Source organism: Aspergillus versicolor (assembly GCF_001890125.1).
Source record: "Aspergillus versicolor CBS 583.65 unplaced genomic scaffold ASPVEscaffold_9, whole genome shotgun sequence".
NCBI lineage: Eukaryota > Fungi > Ascomycota > Eurotiomycetes > Eurotiales > Aspergillaceae > Aspergillus > Aspergillus versicolor.
This window is the reverse complement of record NW_024467532.1, coordinates 952,416-969,689: the sequence shown is the minus strand read 5'-3', so window position 1 is coordinate 969,689 and position 17,274 is coordinate 952,416. Positions and strand designations below refer to the sequence as shown.

The 17,274-nt window shown below is 51.0% G+C and overlaps 6 protein-coding genes across 6 annotated transcripts; 2 read left to right on the top strand and 4 right to left on the bottom strand.

The window, feature by feature from the left end:
- Window positions 1-1,534: 1,534 nt before the first annotated feature.
- On the bottom strand, window positions 1,535-4,379 carry ASPVEDRAFT_138562 (COPII subunit SEC24; the record flags this gene model as incomplete). Its single annotated transcript, XM_040807505.1, has 3 exons — window positions 1,535-2,110; window positions 2,168-3,814; window positions 3,879-4,379. The coding sequence occupies 3 exons, from the start codon at window positions 4,377-4,379 to the stop codon at window positions 1,535-1,537; spliced, it is 2,724 nt and encodes a 907-aa protein (XP_040671493.1).
- Window positions 4,380-5,648: 1,269 nt separating this feature from the next.
- On the top strand, window positions 5,649-7,999 carry ASPVEDRAFT_138516 (kinesin family protein; the record flags this gene model as incomplete). Its single annotated transcript, XM_040807500.1, has 3 exons — window positions 5,649-5,919; window positions 5,975-6,384; window positions 6,440-7,999. 3 exons carry the CDS (start codon window positions 5,649-5,651, stop codon window positions 7,997-7,999), a joined length of 2,241 nt encoding a protein of 746 aa, XP_040671492.1.
- Window positions 8,000-8,350: 351 nt separating this feature from the next.
- Window positions 8,351-10,001, bottom strand: ASPVEDRAFT_55556 (MCT family MFS transporter; the record flags this gene model as incomplete). The annotated part of the gene is made up of 4 exons (XM_040815091.1): window positions 8,351-8,789; window positions 8,863-9,452; window positions 9,510-9,616; window positions 9,674-10,001. 4 exons carry the CDS (start codon window positions 9,999-10,001, stop codon window positions 8,351-8,353), a joined length of 1,464 nt encoding a protein of 487 aa, XP_040671491.1.
- A 521-nt stretch (window positions 10,002-10,522) lies between these two features.
- On the bottom strand, window positions 10,523-12,284 carry ASPVEDRAFT_45232 (AIM24 family protein). The gene is made up of 6 exons (XM_040813233.1): window positions 12,019-12,284; window positions 11,836-11,954; window positions 11,707-11,778; window positions 11,482-11,652; window positions 11,315-11,433; window positions 10,523-11,260 (listed from the first exon to the last, which is right to left on the bottom strand). The coding sequence occupies exons 1-6, from the start codon at window positions 12,218-12,220 to the stop codon at window positions 10,738-10,740; spliced, it is 1,206 nt and encodes a 401-aa protein (XP_040671490.1). The 5' UTR covers window positions 12,221-12,284; the 3' UTR covers window positions 10,523-10,737.
- Window positions 12,285-12,708: 424 nt separating this feature from the next.
- ASPVEDRAFT_55554 (Tim22-complex subunit TIM54) lies at window positions 12,709-14,166 on the top strand (the record flags this gene model as incomplete). Its single annotated transcript, XM_040815090.1, has 2 exons — window positions 12,709-12,796; window positions 12,860-14,166. 2 exons carry the CDS (start codon window positions 12,709-12,711, stop codon window positions 14,164-14,166), a joined length of 1,395 nt encoding a protein of 464 aa, XP_040671489.1.
- Window positions 14,167-14,735: 569 nt separating this feature from the next.
- ASPVEDRAFT_32085 (uncharacterized protein) lies at window positions 14,736-16,723 on the bottom strand (the record flags this gene model as incomplete). The annotated part of the gene is made up of 3 exons (XM_040810559.1): window positions 14,736-15,612; window positions 15,674-16,276; window positions 16,329-16,723. 3 exons carry the CDS (start codon window positions 16,721-16,723, stop codon window positions 14,736-14,738), a joined length of 1,875 nt encoding a protein of 624 aa, XP_040671488.1.
- Between the last annotated feature and the right edge of the window lie 551 nt (window positions 16,724-17,274).

Genomic DNA, 17,274 nt, shown 5'->3' with positions numbered 1-17,274 from the left:
GAGTGCGCGACAGGGATCGTGAAGGTAGTAGGGAGGAACGCTCGGGTTAGAGTGAAGTCGTTGTTGGTGATCGGTTCAGTATGTTCCGATGGGCGAATGTCGGCTGTTTTAAAAAGACGAGCTCATAAAGGCCTCGTGTACAAATCAGGGGTCCTATTCGGCAGCCGACGGCGCCAATTAGCCACCAAGTTTGTACAGGGAAAATCGGCAGAGGAAAGGAGTGCAGGATTAAGAGAGGAAAACAAACGCAAGCAATAAAAAAGGAGAATCTCACCAGACTGCTCGAACGAACTGCCGCCTTTGCAGTGGATGTTTCACAGCTCCGATCTATTTTTACTTTGCCTTTGTCCGTGTTGGCTCCGTGCGGCGTCACGAAGGCAGCTCGAGAACAAAAGGCAGAGCTAACAGAGCAAAAGGAGCTTGGTGTTCCCAAGATCCAGAGCGGAGGGGCGAGAACCAAGAAAGGACAGCAGCAAGATGGAGACTTGGAGACCCGGATGAGGACTAACTCGAGGAGGAGAGGTTAATAAAGCAGCGTAGATCGGCTAGGGTCGAGTGGGGTGGGCTGCTAAGATGAAACGGGTTGGGCAAGTTGGCAACAGAACTCACAGAAGCGTATCGGGAGACCTTGATGATATACGGGGTGAAAGCTAAAGATTCAAGAAAGATGGAGAGGGAAGATCAGAGCGAACCTTGGTTCCAGGATGGGGAGTGGATGGAGAGAGTTGAGGCACGGTGGGAGGTGGAGGGGCACGAGAGGAAGTGGTGACTGAGCAACTCTGGGTCAGGAACCATCAATTCTGGCCGGATTTTCGCTGCTGTCTCGACCAGTGTTTCAGCAGTCCCACTGTTAATCAGACAGCATCCAATTTCTCTTCCTCAAGGACTCTCTTCTTTTGGGAGAACACAGAGAACGACAGAGAGAGGGAGAGAGGGGCAGTGCTGAAACCGGCGCTACTGCTGCCGCTCCAATTGATCACAGCGTTTAGTCCGTCACATTTCACCAACCACCATCAAATCACATCTTCCAACATCCCAGTCTCTTGCTTCCTCTGCCCTCTTCGCCCCGTTGATTTGTCTGTCGCGCCTGGGCAACGCGCCCTCCTTACAGGCTAAGCCGTGATCCAAACTTTACGGTGCATGATCAGCACAGGCCAAACCAATGCGCTACTTCTTCGGGGAGCTCTTTAATTGTCATCATTCTGCTTTTCGACTGTCTGGTGGCTGTCCAGCGAGAGAATCAACAGAGAAAAAGCAAACAAAATACGCCTCTACATACTACAACCCCTATACTCCCGACTCCCGAGACGGCCAATTAAGTGGTACAGTGGTACAGCGACCCAAGCGAATGAGAACAGCGACCTCAGCTTTATTGTTGTATATCTCATATAATCGGCCAAAAATCGTAAAGACTATCATTACTGGACGACCTGTTGCGTTTCGAGCTCGTCAGTCTAACCTATCAAGTATGACTTTGCAGGCTTCGACGGGGTCAAGAAAACAAGGTAAACGACAAATAAAAGAAAGAAGGGTTTCAAACCTTTTCCCGCAGTGATCCCATCCATTGCACGAGGCTGACACCTTGGTCGGCTCTGTCTTCCACCAACATCGTCTGCGCCCAGAGGCGGAGCCCGGGCTCTCCATCCTCCTTGACCACGTACAGGTGTGGCACCACAATGCTACCAACGCCCTTCGACCGGTGGTCCCGACTCTTCTCGACGACTGCACGCACACGTCCGTTGAAGTCGTTGTCGAGCTCCGGGAGATACTGCTTGCCAACGCGGAGTTGCGTCTTATCGGGTAGCCCAAAGACATCAACTAGGAGCTGCGGCACCGCATCGCGTCCAACCCACAGGAACTGAGTTTGTCCATCGTCGATGAGATAGAGACCGTAAGGAACTATCCGCTCAGATGACAGATTAATAGTGGGAGGCAGGATAATTTCGCCGGTTTGTCCATCTGGCAAGCCGGCATCGTCGGGCATGTCATGAAGAGAGTACATTTTAGGGTAAATGTATTGGATGAGAAGAGGAAGAGGAAGGGTCGATAACATGCAAAGGGCCGCAGATCTCAAATCCGTCGGTATTTGTGCCGACTTGCGTAGACCAAGCTAAACGTTCAATGTTAGTAAATGAAGGATATTACTCCAGGGATAGATTGGACTCACATTCTTAATCAGAGCGAGGAAAAGAACAGGGAGGCCTCGGAGGTTAGCAGGAAATTGCAGGCCGCCACCGCCGACGCTTCCACCTGCCAGTTCCTTGCGGTAGGTTGAGAGTAGTTCCACAACCTTCGCTTGTAGCGCTTCTCGCGCCGGGTCCAGGCCGCTGCCGAGTGTGCGTTCGACTGCCTTGTGGCTGAAAAACGTGGTTATGGCTTGCTGATCCGCCGAGGCATAGATATCCGCAAGGTTCTGCGTGGTTGGCAGCGCCAGTGTCAAAACTCGAATCCTGCGCTCTCCGTTGCAGGTCGTGTGAAGTACGGCGGTTTGCATGCAGATAACAGGCTTCGTGACAGTCTCGTCAATCGCAACTTCAACGACATACGCCTGGTCACGCGGGAATGCTGGGAATGCGCAGAGATCCGAGCTACGGTTGAAGAAGTTTCCGTAGAAGGTGCTCATGCGCAGACCAGTCGTAGCACGGACACGAAGGACAGCCTCGAGGCCAATCTCCGAAGACAGGTAGTCGGAAAACTCACGCGCAAACTTGATCGCATCCTCGCTACGGGCGGCATTCCACCCACGGTAGTAATACGTTTGCCCACCGGTGTATCTGGGAAGGTTGCTGAGCGAAGCCACATCCTGATACTGAGCTGAAAACAAGAACATGTCCACAGATACCTGTGCCTTGGAGCACTCGACAGCAAAGCTCTTGTAGAAGCTGTTGGCCGTCTGGAGCAGGCCGTTCTCCTTGCTCGTTCCTAGAACCTTCGGGTCCTCTCTCATGGTCAAAGCGCCATGACCAACGTTGGGCAAAGATGAAGTAAGAACAGTCATCTTTCCACCAACGGGTGAAATGAGCTTATATCCGGCACGCAACGCCGATCCCATCGCGCAACCATGGTTCTGAGTGTTTTGGAACATCTCCTGCAGCTTGTCGAGGAAAATCTCAATGTTCTCTCGGCACTCGCTCAGAGTCACTAGAAGGTCCCCGGGAATGGGGAGGAAGGGCTCATCCAAGTCGCTGACGACCAGCATGCGTGGATCAGAAACCTCTGAACCATCTCGAGGAATGCTGAAGTAGTGAAGGCTGGAATCAACGGCAACGAAGCCAAGTCTGGTTCGTCGGTCTGCGTTGGGGATCCGGTCCAAGCTTTCTCTGATGCACCGGGCACTCGTGGCCAGGAGGCCGTTCGTGACTGACGCATAGCTCACATCTATCAAGAAAAGATATACAAGGGGTTGGGGAGGGCGGACCATGTATTCCTGGGGAGCAACAAATTCTACCACAGAGTGGTTGAGGTCGGGTCTCAACGCCCTGTCTGCCGGTTTCTGGAGAGTGGTGTCCCAATCAAAGGCCTGCGGCACATCATTTGTCAAGTTACACATGTTGCAACGCCAGCGGTGTCCATGGTCGAGGAATGTCACGAACGGGTTGATATAGGATCGGCACCGTCGGCAACGGGAAATGACTTGGTCTGGGATGACGGGAACCGTGTCTTCCGCATCATGGAGGGCTGCGTAGGGTTGAATCACGAGTGCAAAAGGGAGCTTCGACTTCTTCAAAAGCGAGTGTGTTGTCGGAACAGCATTTAGCGTCGAGCGCACATACTTGGGAGGGCAGTTGGCATATGGAGAGGGGTAAACACTTGTCTAAGCAACAGGTTAGCACCATCTTCTGTTTTCTAAGACCGGAACTTCTCTATCATATACATACCCCAGGAGGCAAAACAATGGGGGGTGGGGGGTAGTCGAGCTCTGCAACATTGAACGGCTGGGTGAGCAGGTCGGTTGGGTAGAGTTGATTGAGGGGAACAGCTCGCGGGGCTTGAGGAGCCTGAGGGGCTGCTTGCGGGGGCATAAGATGAGGATCCGTAACACCCATAGCACCAAACTGCTGGGTCATTTGCGCGACACCTGGAGCTACCGGCGGAGCATATCCTTGAGCCATCTGGGTGGGATCGGCACCGTATACCGGCTGTTGTTGCGGTTGAGGGTAAGCCCCGTAGGCAGCACCGGCAGGCGGCTGGCCTCCGAGTGCGGCATTGGCACCAGATCCAAACTCGAATGCCTGTCCAGCATAGGCTCTCTTCTTCTTTCCTCCAGCGTGCGCTTGGGGAGCGGCAGCTTCCCCGGGTTGTTCAACAGGGGCTCCATAGCCGGCGGGATGTTGGTCGTACCCCTCCTGGGGAGGGTAGCCCCCTTGTGGAGAAGCCATTGATATTTCGTGCGTCTTTCAAGTAGATACTGCTCCGATGATTTGGATCTCGTCCGCGGCGTTCTCGGAGGAGGGATGGGGTTCCGGTCGCGTACTGGGTACAGGCTCGCTCTGTGGGGTCGGTCAATGTTTCGATCAAGAAAAACAGGCAGGGAGCTGCATACTAACAACCGGAAAACAGAAGGCGCATCAACCGAGGACGGCGAAGGGATTGGGGAGGGAGATTTATATTGTGGGAGTTGGAGGCAGATGATGAGATGCAGCCCGAGGTGAACTTCAGCAAGTGGGAGGTCGGGTTACGGTGGCCTTTGCGTTGCGCCAATCAGAGGGCCCCGCAGCTTAACCGATTCACATCAACATCAATTCACTGTTCGGGATCCGGGCAACACTTTGGCTACTTAGAAGAGTGGGAGCTATTCGCGACACGGATACATTTGAGAATACGGAGCTGTTTTTCGTCTTATGTCCGTGATCTCATGGTTCTCGCCTTGTCGTCCTCGAACCATACAATTGCGGTGTGCAGTACAGAGTACACAAGTGAGACTCGGCATATCCATCGAGATAGGTCTTACGGCACCGTATTCCATGTGAGCTTACTGGATATTAGGCTACTGTGTTCCTGGGCGATTTGAGACGGTACACCCTGTTCAGACTGTGATGAGGCTGAAATATATCTCTCTCCCCATTCTATATATATCGAAGCATAGTGATGTTTAATGCACTATACCGGTTTTACTTTGCGTACTGTTTCAAAGCCAAATTATTAGCAGTCGCGGTTCTTCATAAAATTAACTGTAAATTAGAGAGAGCGTCTTTATCGATGTCGTCGGGATTAAAATACACTGTTCAGATCTACACCGCAGGGTGTTCATTGTCGAGGTTGCCGTGCCAACGTCCACCGCAGCGCTCCCACCACAACGCCTCCAGCTCCAGTTCAATCTCTCCTCCACAGAGCCGCCATCTTCTCAATCTCGCTCCGACACCTCGTGCATTTCTTGCGTTGCTTTTGGCGTCGTTTCAATTGTTAATTTTTCTTCTTCTAGAGCCCACTTTGGGTTCCCCCTTTTGGTTCAAAGCATTGCCAAATCCTGCCATTGTTTTGCATCTTTTTGCATTGCCTTCGAGTCGGCCGATCCATCAGGTCAATTCCTGTTCTTTATTCCGATGCAACGATAAACTATTAAGAGACCAGGACCAGACGATACGACGAACTGCGCACGGCGAGCCTTCATTGTTGCACCTTCAGAGCTTGAGCAGACCGATTTCACAATGAGTAGTGTACGGGTAGTTTCTCGGGTTAGACCGTTGTTGAAATCGGAAAGAGATGTGGACGTTATCCTTCACACAGGATCCAAGCACACTCTGTCGAGCAAAGCGGATCGAAAGAGCTCCCAGGATACATCGAAGCTGGCTGCGTTGAGGGACCGGGATACGCTCGTTCGCATTCCGAACCCGAAGAACGAGAATGAGGAGTACTCATTTCAGTTCAACGCGGTTTATGATGCGGCCGCATCTCAGCAGGAGCTCTTCGAGGCGGAGGGTGCGTGATGTGCAGTTTGACGTTCGGGTTCGTGTTATGCTGACAACAGTCGCAGTTTCTCCCACCATTAAGCATCTTTTCAACGGGTTCGACGTCACCCTTTTCGCATATGGTGTCACTGGAACAGGGAAAACGCACACAATGAGGGGCGGTAAAAGCCTGGCTGAGAGAGGTGTTATTCCCCGTCTCCTGAGCAGCATATACAGACGAAGCCGCAAGATGGAGAAAGATAGCGACGGAGAAACCTCAGTCAGCGTGTCCTTGAGCTACTACGAAATCTACAATGACAAGGTCTTTGATCTGTTTGAGCCCCCGGAGAAGAGAACAATGGCGGGCTTGCCGCTTAGGGACAACGGTGGGAAGACCGTAGTTGTAGGGTTGACGGAGAGGCCATGCCATACCCTGAAAGAATTTGAGACCTTGTATGACCAGGCAAATATCAACAGATCTACCTCCGCTACCAAGGTTTGTTCTCCGATGCTTCGCCTGAGGAGATGACAGCTCAGCTGACGAGATATAGCTCAACGCTCATTCGTCTCGGTCTCATGCTATTCTCTGCGTGAAGGTCGCAATCACAACCGAAGACCATACCCGGGTCAGCCATGTGTCCGCCATCGACCTTGCTGGCTCAGAGGATAACCGTCGAACGGACAACGATAAGGAGCGCATGGTGGAATCCGCCAGCATCAACAAGAGTCTTTTCGTCTTGGCCCAGTGCGTGGAAGCAATCACCAAGAAGCATCACCGGATCCCATACAGGGAGTCCAAGATGACTAGAATCCTCTCGCTAGGCCAGAACAATGGGTTGACCGTAATGATTCTGAATCTAGCCCCGGTTAGATCGTACCATTTGGACACAATAAGCTCACTCAATTTCGCCAACCGCACCAAGAAAATTGAGTTGCGCGAAGTAGAAAACGAGCCAATCTTCAAAGGACCTCCGAGACCCGCGCCACGACCCTCAGTTGCGTCCCAACGACAACCCCTTCGGCCATTGACAGCTTCTGTTAATGTAAACCTCGCTGCTAATAAAGACAAGGAATCCTCAAAGCCCAGCGATGGCAAGCCGGTAAAGGCGTTCAGCGTATATTCGGACAAGCCACGCCCGAGAACTTCAACTCAATTCAAAAAGCCCGAGATCCCCAGTCGACCTTCACTAAGCTCGGAGCAGCCGGGATTGCGCTCTGCAAAAGCTAGCCGGCTGGCTCAACCACCAAAGGCTCCTCCCAAACATCAAGAGGACATCTCTTCCAGGATCGAGGAGCTAGTGGAGAAAAAAGTCGAAGAAATACTAGCTGTTCGTGCAGTTAGCGAAAAATCAAGGCAAACACATGTTCGCGAGCTAAGCGACCAAGTTCAGCGACGCCTAGAGCTTCTAGAGCAACGCATTGATGGATCTGAGGATGCCAGAGCAGAAGGCCTATCATACTTACTCATGGCAAAACAGCACCAAGGTCGCGGCGAGGACGCCTCAGCGCTAAAAATGTACCAGCTGGCTCTTCCCTTCTTCCCCGAGAATGAAAAACTCGTCACGAAAATCGACAACTTAAAAAATCGTATCGTGTCCAAGCCCTGTCAGAACATCGAGACCACCAGCACCCCGGCAACAGAGTCTAAAAAGGGACTGGGTAGCATGCTGTCATTGCCGTCATCAAAGAAAGGCACTAAACGACCTGCAGAGGACGCTGACGCAGACTACGAAGATCACGAGTCATACGTAGCAGATTCGGATGATGATTTTGAAGAGACGAAGCGCCGAAAGCGCACAAAGACTCAAAAGCTGAGCCCCGAGCTAAACTCACTTCCTGTAGACGGAGAAGACGACGAGTCAGTCCCCTCCCCTCGGACGATCCACCTCCTCTCCATCATCAACTCCCGCGACGTCAGCCAAATCAAACTCCTGAAGGGTGTTGGTGCCAAGAAAGCAGAGGCCATCGTTGACTGTCTCTGTGAGATGGACCAAAATCTAGAGAGCAATGAAGAGACGCAGGCTCATATCAATAGCCTCGCAGAGCTGAGCAAGCTCAAGGGCTGCGGAGTGAAGACAGTTCAGAGCATGCGAACTGGCGTTTTGGTATAAACGCGAGCAAAAGTCCTGGAATTGGTTGGAGACATTGGAGATAGAGTGGTTTATTCCTTCCCTTTGGGCTTTTTGCGTTATGTTTACTTGGCATACCCCATAGTCATGGTGCGGTGTTTTGTCACTTTTGTTTGTTTTTGCTTTTGTTTTGTTTTTTTGCGACTGCATGCATGGTCCAGGGTGCATCTTCTATGCATTTTTGCCTCTGTATTGTTGAAGCGAGGGCGTTATGGCGCTGATAGTCAATATATATGATGCATGATTTTAGCCCTGCAACGATGCAGGGCCATTTTTTTTCAATCTTCATCCATATTACTCCTATTGTGTATATCTAATGGAATATCTCACGCCCTAGACCCTGATCCCAATCCTCCAACCCCCATGCGGGACAACCCCTCTCGCCAAAACATACAAAACAGCCCCAACAGCCATTGTCGCCGCGCAGAAAAGCTCAAGACCCAAATAACTCCCACCTAGAGGGTCCGGCAAAAGTGCCCCGGCAATTGGAGTGCCCGTCAACGCCGCGAATGCCGCAATGGCAAAATACGTCCCACTGCGCACGCCGATTTCCCGGATTTCGGATATCTGTGCCACGAGAGCAGGGGCTAGTGAGACGGCAGACCCGCTACTGAATCCGTAGAGTACTGTAAAGACTATTGCGGTGCTGTTTGTGCGCGAAGGAAGCCATAGCGCTAGCACGAGGATTATGGATACTATGCTCGTGAGGATCATCAGGTTGAAGCGGCCGAAGTGGTCGGCTAGCCAGGGAGGAATGATGCGGCCAAAGACGCTGTGATAGGACAATTTAGGGTTTTTTTGGCCTTTGATAGGTATTCAGATGGATATTGGGAAGTGGGACTGACCTTCCTGCGTTTAGAATGGCGATTAAGTATGATGCCAAGTATGCCGACATGCCATATCGTTGAGCCTGTGTAGGGATGAAAGCAAAGGGGAGGAACAGACCCCAATATAAAAAGAACGTTGCTGCGCTTGTGAGGACAAATGGGACCGAACGGAGGGGGCGAACGAAGTCGAGAGGGCGGCATAATGGCGTCTTCTTCTGGTGGTTGAGTCTTGAGCTCACGGTGAGATTGGTAATAACGAGTAGGAAGAGACTGGTGAATGCGCAGATCCGGATGGCCCATCCAAAGTCGAGAACTGATATGATGCGAGTTATCATGATTGGGAAGATGATCCCGCCAAAGCCGGAGCCGCTGAATGTGACACCCAGAGCGAGGGCACGACGGCGTCGGAACCAGGTGTTTACGGAGGTTATGCTGCAATGGAACAGAGCGGCTGTGCCTATGGGGCTGCAGATACCCTGGGCAAGGAAAAATTGATAGTATTCCTTCGAGATGGAGATCATCATCAGCCCGAATATATGGAAGAATGAGCCCGCTAAGATGAGCCATCGTGGACCGAAATTGTCAAATAGAACCCCCACAAATGGGCCCTGGGTTAAGTATCAGAATGAGCATACTAAAAACTATATCAGGTCGCTTATACGAACCCCGAAAAACATCATGAAATACTCCAGCGAAGTAATCCATGTGATGGCGCTGGTGGCCACATTCTTCAGCTGGTGAGTTTTATAGTAATCAATGAAGACACCAATGCCTATATTTCAACATTGTGAGACTGCAATATAACAGCTTGGGGGTGACATGAACTCACAGCTGATCCAACCAAAGCTAACGAACATACCGCAGAAGCCACCGACAACAGTGCTCCATGCCCGAAACCCTCCATCTGGAGGGCCGCCAGGAGGAGGAGCAACTGGAGTCGGTGATTCTCGAGATCGAGTCCTTGCTGTAAGCTTTTCCTCGTCACATTCTGTCACGCTATTTGGAATTGCAGCGGGTTCTATGCGCGGATGTCGTCGTTCGTTCGGCGCAGCATCATGAGAGTGTAAACCAATATCACTGCCGGAAGGTGAAGTATGACGAGGTGTATTAGACAAATATTCCGCAGTCACTGTATCGCTGCTAGGCAGATTATGCATCTTGAACCGGTTGCAAGTCTACCAGTTCGTGGACCCGACGTGGACAGGGCGTCGCGTCCATAACATAAAGGCAAACTATTTGCGACGGAGCGGCAAATCGAGGCAGTCTCATGGTGTATCGGTTGAATTGACTTTTTTTTTTTCGCTTGGTCTGGAATAGTCGTTGCGACATGACATTTCTTGCGACAAGACTTGATTCGATGCTGCACCCTGGCTCCAGAAGCAAGGGTGGGATTCTTTAGGGCTGGGCCATGACCGACCGCTGTGTCGCGACGACGAATCAGCGCCAGCAACCTAGATAGATAGGAAAGTTTCAGGAAATTTCCGACGCAATTGGGAAAATGGACTTAGCGTCTGGCTGTAAATTGCATGGCAACCAGAAAGACTGCTTCGATGCGTCTCCCGTTTCCGGTCATGCCCTACTTCCGGGCCTTCCGCCCCCCCGTTCCTTATTAAATCAATGGTGACGGCCTCATCGTTTCAAGCTTTGTTGGAAACCACATGTTTAGTACGTCACCATGTTAACTGTGCTGCCCGTTGTTTTCCCTATTAATGTTGAATAAAGACCCACGCTCCCCAACAGTCGGAGTTAGAATGGAGAGAGACAAAACAAGCAAAGGAGGTAGACAAAATAAATATTGATTGAGCATGCCACCACACTGGCTTATATGAGATGTCTATAGTACATTGATCCTGCAATGAGTGAAATACAAATGGGCAAATTCTGAGCCTTGGATTAGCTCGTCTGGGTTGGCTTCTCAAATGTCACCTTTCCCTCCTTGGTGAGGACGGCGATACTTTGGCTGACACCTTCAATTTCTTGCTCAATTTCCCCAATTGTTCTTGAGCCAGGAGATTTCTTGGCAGATTCGCCCGCATCAGTTGCTTGTTGTTTCCCGGCTGATTCTGTCGGGAGAATTGTCAGGCCTCGAGGTGCACTAGCAAGTTCATCAACCTCGCGGCTGCTCAGGATCTCGCTGACTCGGGATCCACGAGATTGCAGAAGGATGGTTGAGGGCCCATCGAATTGAAGAAACAATCTGTCTCCCCAAATCGTCCTCCGTGACCATGTTCGCAGTCTATGGAAGACCTTCATAGCTGTTTTCCACGCATCTGTATCCGCCATGGCTTTGATAAATTGTGTGTTTTGAACCAAGGACGGGAGACTTTTTAGTCCTGGAACCTGGAATTTCAAAGTCGTAGACTTGAAGCGGTAAGGGCGAGGGGGGTTCGAACCCGTGGAGTAGGCCACGACATTACTTGAAAGTTTTAGCACCCACAATCGTAGAATGACAGGCAAATATTATACACACCTAGGATGGACAACGTATTGCTCGCCAGCCTTTAACTCAACAGAGTATAATTGACCGCTTCCAACCAATGCAAGTAGCCCTCTTCCTGTGACCTCAGAGCTACCCCAATGAGCGACGCTCTTCATAAAATTAGCCGGGCTTCTTCCCACAAGACCAAGGGTACGAACCAGACTTGTGTTTATTGTCGGTCGAATAGCCAACGAACGACCTGTCCAAGCGAGCAGCGCGCGTCTTTGGGCCACCATCCAGTCTACGGAGCCATTGAGATGAACGACGGCGAAGGAAGTAACGGGAGATCGAGTGGAAATTAGGGCAGTAACAGGGCTTGCGGAGGAAACCTACGCGACTCCGATTAATTTCCTAACTTCTGAAGTGTGGGGGCAGTGAAGTACCTTTTGATATAGGAATGGCACGCCAACGGGAGCTCGGCGGAAGGGCTCCAAAACACTCAAGGTTGAGATGACCTATACCAACACCAGTCAGTCAATGCACAGGCAAGAACTATCAGTCGATCATCTCACATTATCCGCCTTTCCGCTCAATCCTACCAACGTTCCCCGCCGTGTGTAGAGGTTCTGCGAGGCCGAAAGCGAAACCGATAGTAACGAGTAGGGTGCTCCCACGACATCGAATCGCGCATCTGCATTCCCATGACTGATTAGCAAACCGGCACTGGTTTCTCCTTCAAAACGTAGACCACAAACCAGCAGACTCAGCTGAGCTAGGGGTATCAACAATGGGCAGGTTGCTCCCATTGACCGCCGCAGGTCGTTCCGTGGGTGCGGAACGAATCTGGACGTATCTTGCTTGTGCTCCGCGATGCAATGACGCAGGTTGTCGCGATTGGCGAGGGAGGACTCGGGTCCATGTGAGGGTCCTCACGCCTCGCCTAAGGGGTTGGGCCATTGTCCTGTCTGAGAAGCTGCCCAGGGGAAGCAAGTTGAGAGTGGACAGCGAAGAAGAATGTCTGTCGCTTCTCCCTCCGCGGTAATTCTTCCTTGCAGGCCCGGCCCTGCGATTCCGAATCGGGTAAAGTGCATAATCAGCCTTGGCATACCAGGATGTTTTGTGTAGTGTACACCATATCCTGCTGGTTAAACATCTACAGAGCAGTCGCTGTCCTTGTGCATTTTATCTCAGTATAACTTAGGATGTGTGAAATCTCAAAGCATTCGTCGCAGCAATACAAAATGAATGGGAACCCGTGAGTGCCTGAGATATCGGGCATATCGGAAAAACCAGGCCCCGAGTAGCTTTTGCGGATCCCGACTTTTTTCCCAAACATCGCTGACGACCAAGTAGTGACGCAGGGCCGGCAAATCCAATGCGTCTTGTACTAGGACGTATATTTCTATATCTCCGATAATTGAATATACCCCTATTATTCCCCAGTCATGGCGGATCCCTCAGCCTCCGCGCCGGCTTCCGGCCAGGCCGCGAAGAGCGCGCCCAAACCGCAAAACCCAGCTATGAGAATGATGGGTGAGATTCACTGCGCTCTTACGTTGTTTTAGGAAACAAGCTGCTAACAAACACCTGGGTTAGGACTTCCTAACTTTCGCTTCAAACTCCCCTCTCGGAACTGGATGATTTTTCTCACTATAACCGGCTCTTTCACTGCAGCCCTCGTCTACGACCGCAGAGAGAAACGCCGCGCACAACAGAAGTGGTGTGATCTCGTCGCCCATCTCTCGAAAGAATCTCTACCCATTGAAGAGACGAGAAGAAAGTTGACTGTGTTCTTGGCTGCGCCTCCCGGAGACGGGCTCCGAAACGCCCGCGACCACTTCAAGGAGTACGTCAAGCCAATTCTGGTGGCCGCTGCGCTGGATTACAACGTTATCGAGGGCCGGAGGGAAGGCGATATCAGGGCTGCGTATGCGGAGCATATTCGCAAGCAGAGACGGCGGGCTGGCGAGGCGAGCACCGTTGTTGAAGAGTCCACTAAGGAAGATGTCGTTGCCGAGGCAAGGAAGAGTATCGGCGTGCGAGATGAACCCGGTCCAAAGGGAGATCTTGTTCTAGGCCGTCACACTTGGAAGGAGTATATCCGCGGTCTACATGAGGGTTGGCTTGGTCCAATTGACCCTCCGCCGGTACAGGAAGAACCTCCCGTTGTTGAAGTCCCCGAAGTGCCAGCGCCCACCGAAGGGAACGCAGATGCCCCATCTGCGGATAAAACAGAGGAAAATAAGGAAGAGGAGAAGAAACCAGAGAAGCCCAAGGGACCAACACCCGCCTATATCACGCCCGCCGACTACTCCTCGCAAAGCCTCCCCCCTTCCATTCCACAAAACCTCGACGGTTCCACTCCTATCCCCTTCCCACACCTCCTCGGCTTCCTGAACACTCCAATCAGAATCTACAGATACCTGAACCAGCGCCACGTCGCAGACTCAGTCGGCCGAGATGTTGCAGCAGCCGTTCTCGCATCCTACGCGCGCCCATACTCCGAGTTCGAGTCAACCCCCGATACCACCGACTCCAACGCCATCCAATCCCCAGCCACTCAGGTCTATGAACAGCAGACGCAACTCGAACACGAGGAAAAGGACTGGCACAAATCTGTCCATAAGCCGGACGAGACCAACCCAGACAGAGAACGCGAATGGGCAAGCGATATGGTCCTAGACCCGCGCATCGCTAGCCGCATGCAGCGCTACCTCCTCTCTTCTGAAGAAGAATCTCGTGCGCAGCGCATCGACCAGGGTATCGAGTATATTCTTGGCGAGGAACGACCCCCGGCTGTTCCCTTCTGGCAACGGATGTGGATCAAGTATGGCTATGGCGAAGATCCGGAACTTGCTAAAAAGAAACCTATCCTTGGTAACATTGATGGGGAGGACGCATAAAGCGGGGTTCGGCATTTATTGATCTACTGGTCGCTGTGGAGTGCCAATTTATGACGATTTCTTATTTAGAAGGTTGGAGGGACTCATGTTCATTCATTCATATATAGTTTTTGGCTGGACATTCGCGACGAACGTGGCGAAGAAATGTTCCACCGAGCCCCAGGTGCACGGGGAGGATAAGGACTGTACTATCAACTACTCCTACATTGTACAATAATTTATGCATATTTTGTTCGTAGAAATCTCTCATGAATTTAGGCCAGCTTAATTTCTTTTCTTTTCTTTTTGTAGAGGTCGGGTATCATTTCGGTAAATCGCTGAAACAGGACAATTATACATTCAGTATTATAGTTCTCATCAAATGATTGGAATGTTCCCACGTACAACCGAGTGGCTGTCGTTTTCCCCGCCGCACAAAAAAAACGGTTATTCAGACCCAAGTGCCCCGATCGCAGTAGTCATTGGGCAGGAGCTACTCACGACGAGTGTAAACAAGCCAGCTTGAAGAGGAATCGAAGCATTTGCCTGGGAAGCGGAAGGGTTCAAAAACCCATTCCAAGTACAGTCATTTAAGTATAATTCTCTGGGCTCGAGTTCTCGAAGTTGAAGTTAGTAGTATATTGGTAATCAGCTGCAGCCAGTACTGTAGGTTCCTCGGGAATATAAGCTGGTAGAGACGAGGTATAGCTCAGAGCGGGTGTCAACAATTGGGCGCGGACGGGCGTAGACAGCTGAAGAAAATCTTGCAGTAGGTGATGGAGACTCCACTTCCGAGCACCGTACTGAAGGAGACTGTCTACTTGGTTTAGATACTCAATGGCGCGTTCGTAGCATTGTAGACAGGCTTCAAATTCCAAAACCGGAGGGCTAGGGCAGTCGCCAGGTACCTGAGGTATAGCCGGGACAGGGCTCACTAGGACGTCTGCACTTTGGCTGAGGACGTTGATGAACTTTCGGCTGATTTGATAAACACGCTTAATATCGAGGGAAGTCATCATGAACAACGATGTTTGATTCTCCAGAATCTGGTGCAGTTGCCGGACGTAATCTATGCAGCGATTGAAGAGAAGCAGTTTGCTATAATTGCAAAGTGGGGGGTGACGGGTTGACGGCGAGAGGATAATGATGGTTGTGTAGAGGAACTCCAAGCGATATAAGATAGGGAGAAATTGCGATGGATTCGTGGTTAAGTTGTTGTACCATTCGGTTGCCTGCGAATAAAGTACCCAGGTTGACGGCGGAGTCTGGGAGGAGGACTCGATCGCAGTAAAGTACTTTTCTTCGTAAGCGCCAGACAGTATACGTCTGATTCTGACCATATTCCAGGCTGGCTCCAAACTGCGAGAAAAGATATAGCTCTGATCTGTTTTTGCGCAAGACGGGAGAGCGACATTCAGGGTGTCATCGGCAAAAGAGAAGGTTTTATCCATAGCGGCACTAGTAGCCCTATAGAGTTCCCAATTAGCGCGCCGTCAACCCAAGTCAATTGCGGTAAAATAGCAAATACCTATCAAGAGAGTAAACGCAATGAAAAACGCGACGTCGAAGATCTTGCTGTTCAGAGGGTACAGTTTCCGAATGATGATCTTGGTGCAGTCCCAGATCTACGAGCACCCTGGCCGCCATACCAACAAGGTACCATGTCCTAAAATGGGCAGGGTCAACAAGAGAATACTGGGCAAGAAGCATGATTGCCTGGATTCCAACCAAAGTCCCAGGGCGAAGAACTTCTTCAGCATACTGCAATGCTTCTTGGATAAGAGGTATGGCCTTCCGGTGATTGCTATCCATTGACGCATTAGACATGGAGCTATACGCAGTAGCCAACACCATTCTCACGATCCAATTATCAAACGGTTTCGCAAAGTGCGCGCCTTTTTGGTAAACAGTATCGACTGAGGCCCAGAAGCTTGTTTCTTGAAAGAAGGGCAGCTGGACAAAGAAAGTGTCAAAATAATGCTGTATGATCGGGGTGATCTCGGATCGCGGTGGTAGCGGCCGAGGTGAAGATCTTGGGATCGGTTCACCAAGAGAAACAGATAGAAGCAGGTTGGCGAAGGAAGTATTGGATGTGATACCCTGAAAGTCTCTCGATGTCGCACTAACAGATCTGAACCGGGTGTCAGTATAGGAAGTAACCAATATTTCGAGAAATAACTGACAGGTAACCAAAGTCTCCAACTAGATCATCTATATTTGATACCTCTTGGCGATGTGCGTTAGTGACAAGGCCCGTAGACGAGGTAGAAGTTATTGAGCTTTCGTGGACGATGCCTCCTGCACCACCAGTGAGCATTTCTTTCCGCTGGCGAAGTTCTGCGGTTCTCCTCTCGAGTCGTTCGCAATAAGCTTCCAAGGAGCCAACATAGCTCCTTTCTTTCCCGCGGGGAAATTCGTCGCTACTCGAGCAAGTATCCGTCTTCCCTGCTCGTTCGCAAGCGGAACAAGCGGGGAGCTTCCCGTCGCATTTGATTTTGGCTGTTCGACATCGTGAACATGCGGCAACCGGCCGACTGACTTTGAGCAGTGGTCTATCCAAGAACGAGGGATCGGACATTCTAATTGCACATGTTCCCTGCAAAATTAATCCATTATCAGCACAGAGCTCACAGGCTAGTTGAGCTTTCAATGTTCCACGGAGACGTGGCCAAATACAGGACCATTTCCCACGGGAATTGGTGTGTTGCAAAGTATGAATAGAGGCAAATACTACTCAAGTTCTGGAAGTATAAGTTCAAATAAAGAGAATTGTCATTAGTCACTCACCGCTTAGGGTATATGCTGTAGCTCTATAGAAGATCGGATGGATGGTTCAAGCCAGGACGATGCAGTTGGATAAAAGTCGGGGTCCGAAAAGTCAAGAACCAGGGCTGCTATCAGAACGGACAAGATTCAAGTTCCATTGCAGATCAGTATCAACAAGGTTTAGTAGAAAGGTCCGGGCGTGTTTCGAGGATAAACTAATAGTTCCCGACCTGTTCGGCACATGGTGAGTTTCAAGCGCAGCTCCAGTACAAGGCCAAAACCAGGTTGAGACAGAGCATACCTTGGAAGAGCCGTGCCCGGAGGGTTGCGGCCGGGTGCAGCAGAACCTTAAAGGGAGGCAGA

Coding starts and splice junctions, on each gene's coding strand:
- ASPVEDRAFT_45232 (XM_040813233.1), bottom strand. CDS start 12,220: ATGGCCCAACCCCTTAGGCGAGGCGTGAGGACCCTCACATGGACCCGA. Junction 11,653..11,706: donor TGCCATTCCTATATCAAAAG/GTACTTCACTGC, acceptor GGAGTCGCGTAG/GTTTCCTCCGCAAGCCCTGT. Junction 11,261..11,314: donor CAATACGTTGTCCATCCTAG/GTGTGTATAATA, acceptor AAAACTTTCAAG/TAATGTCGTGGCCTACTCCA.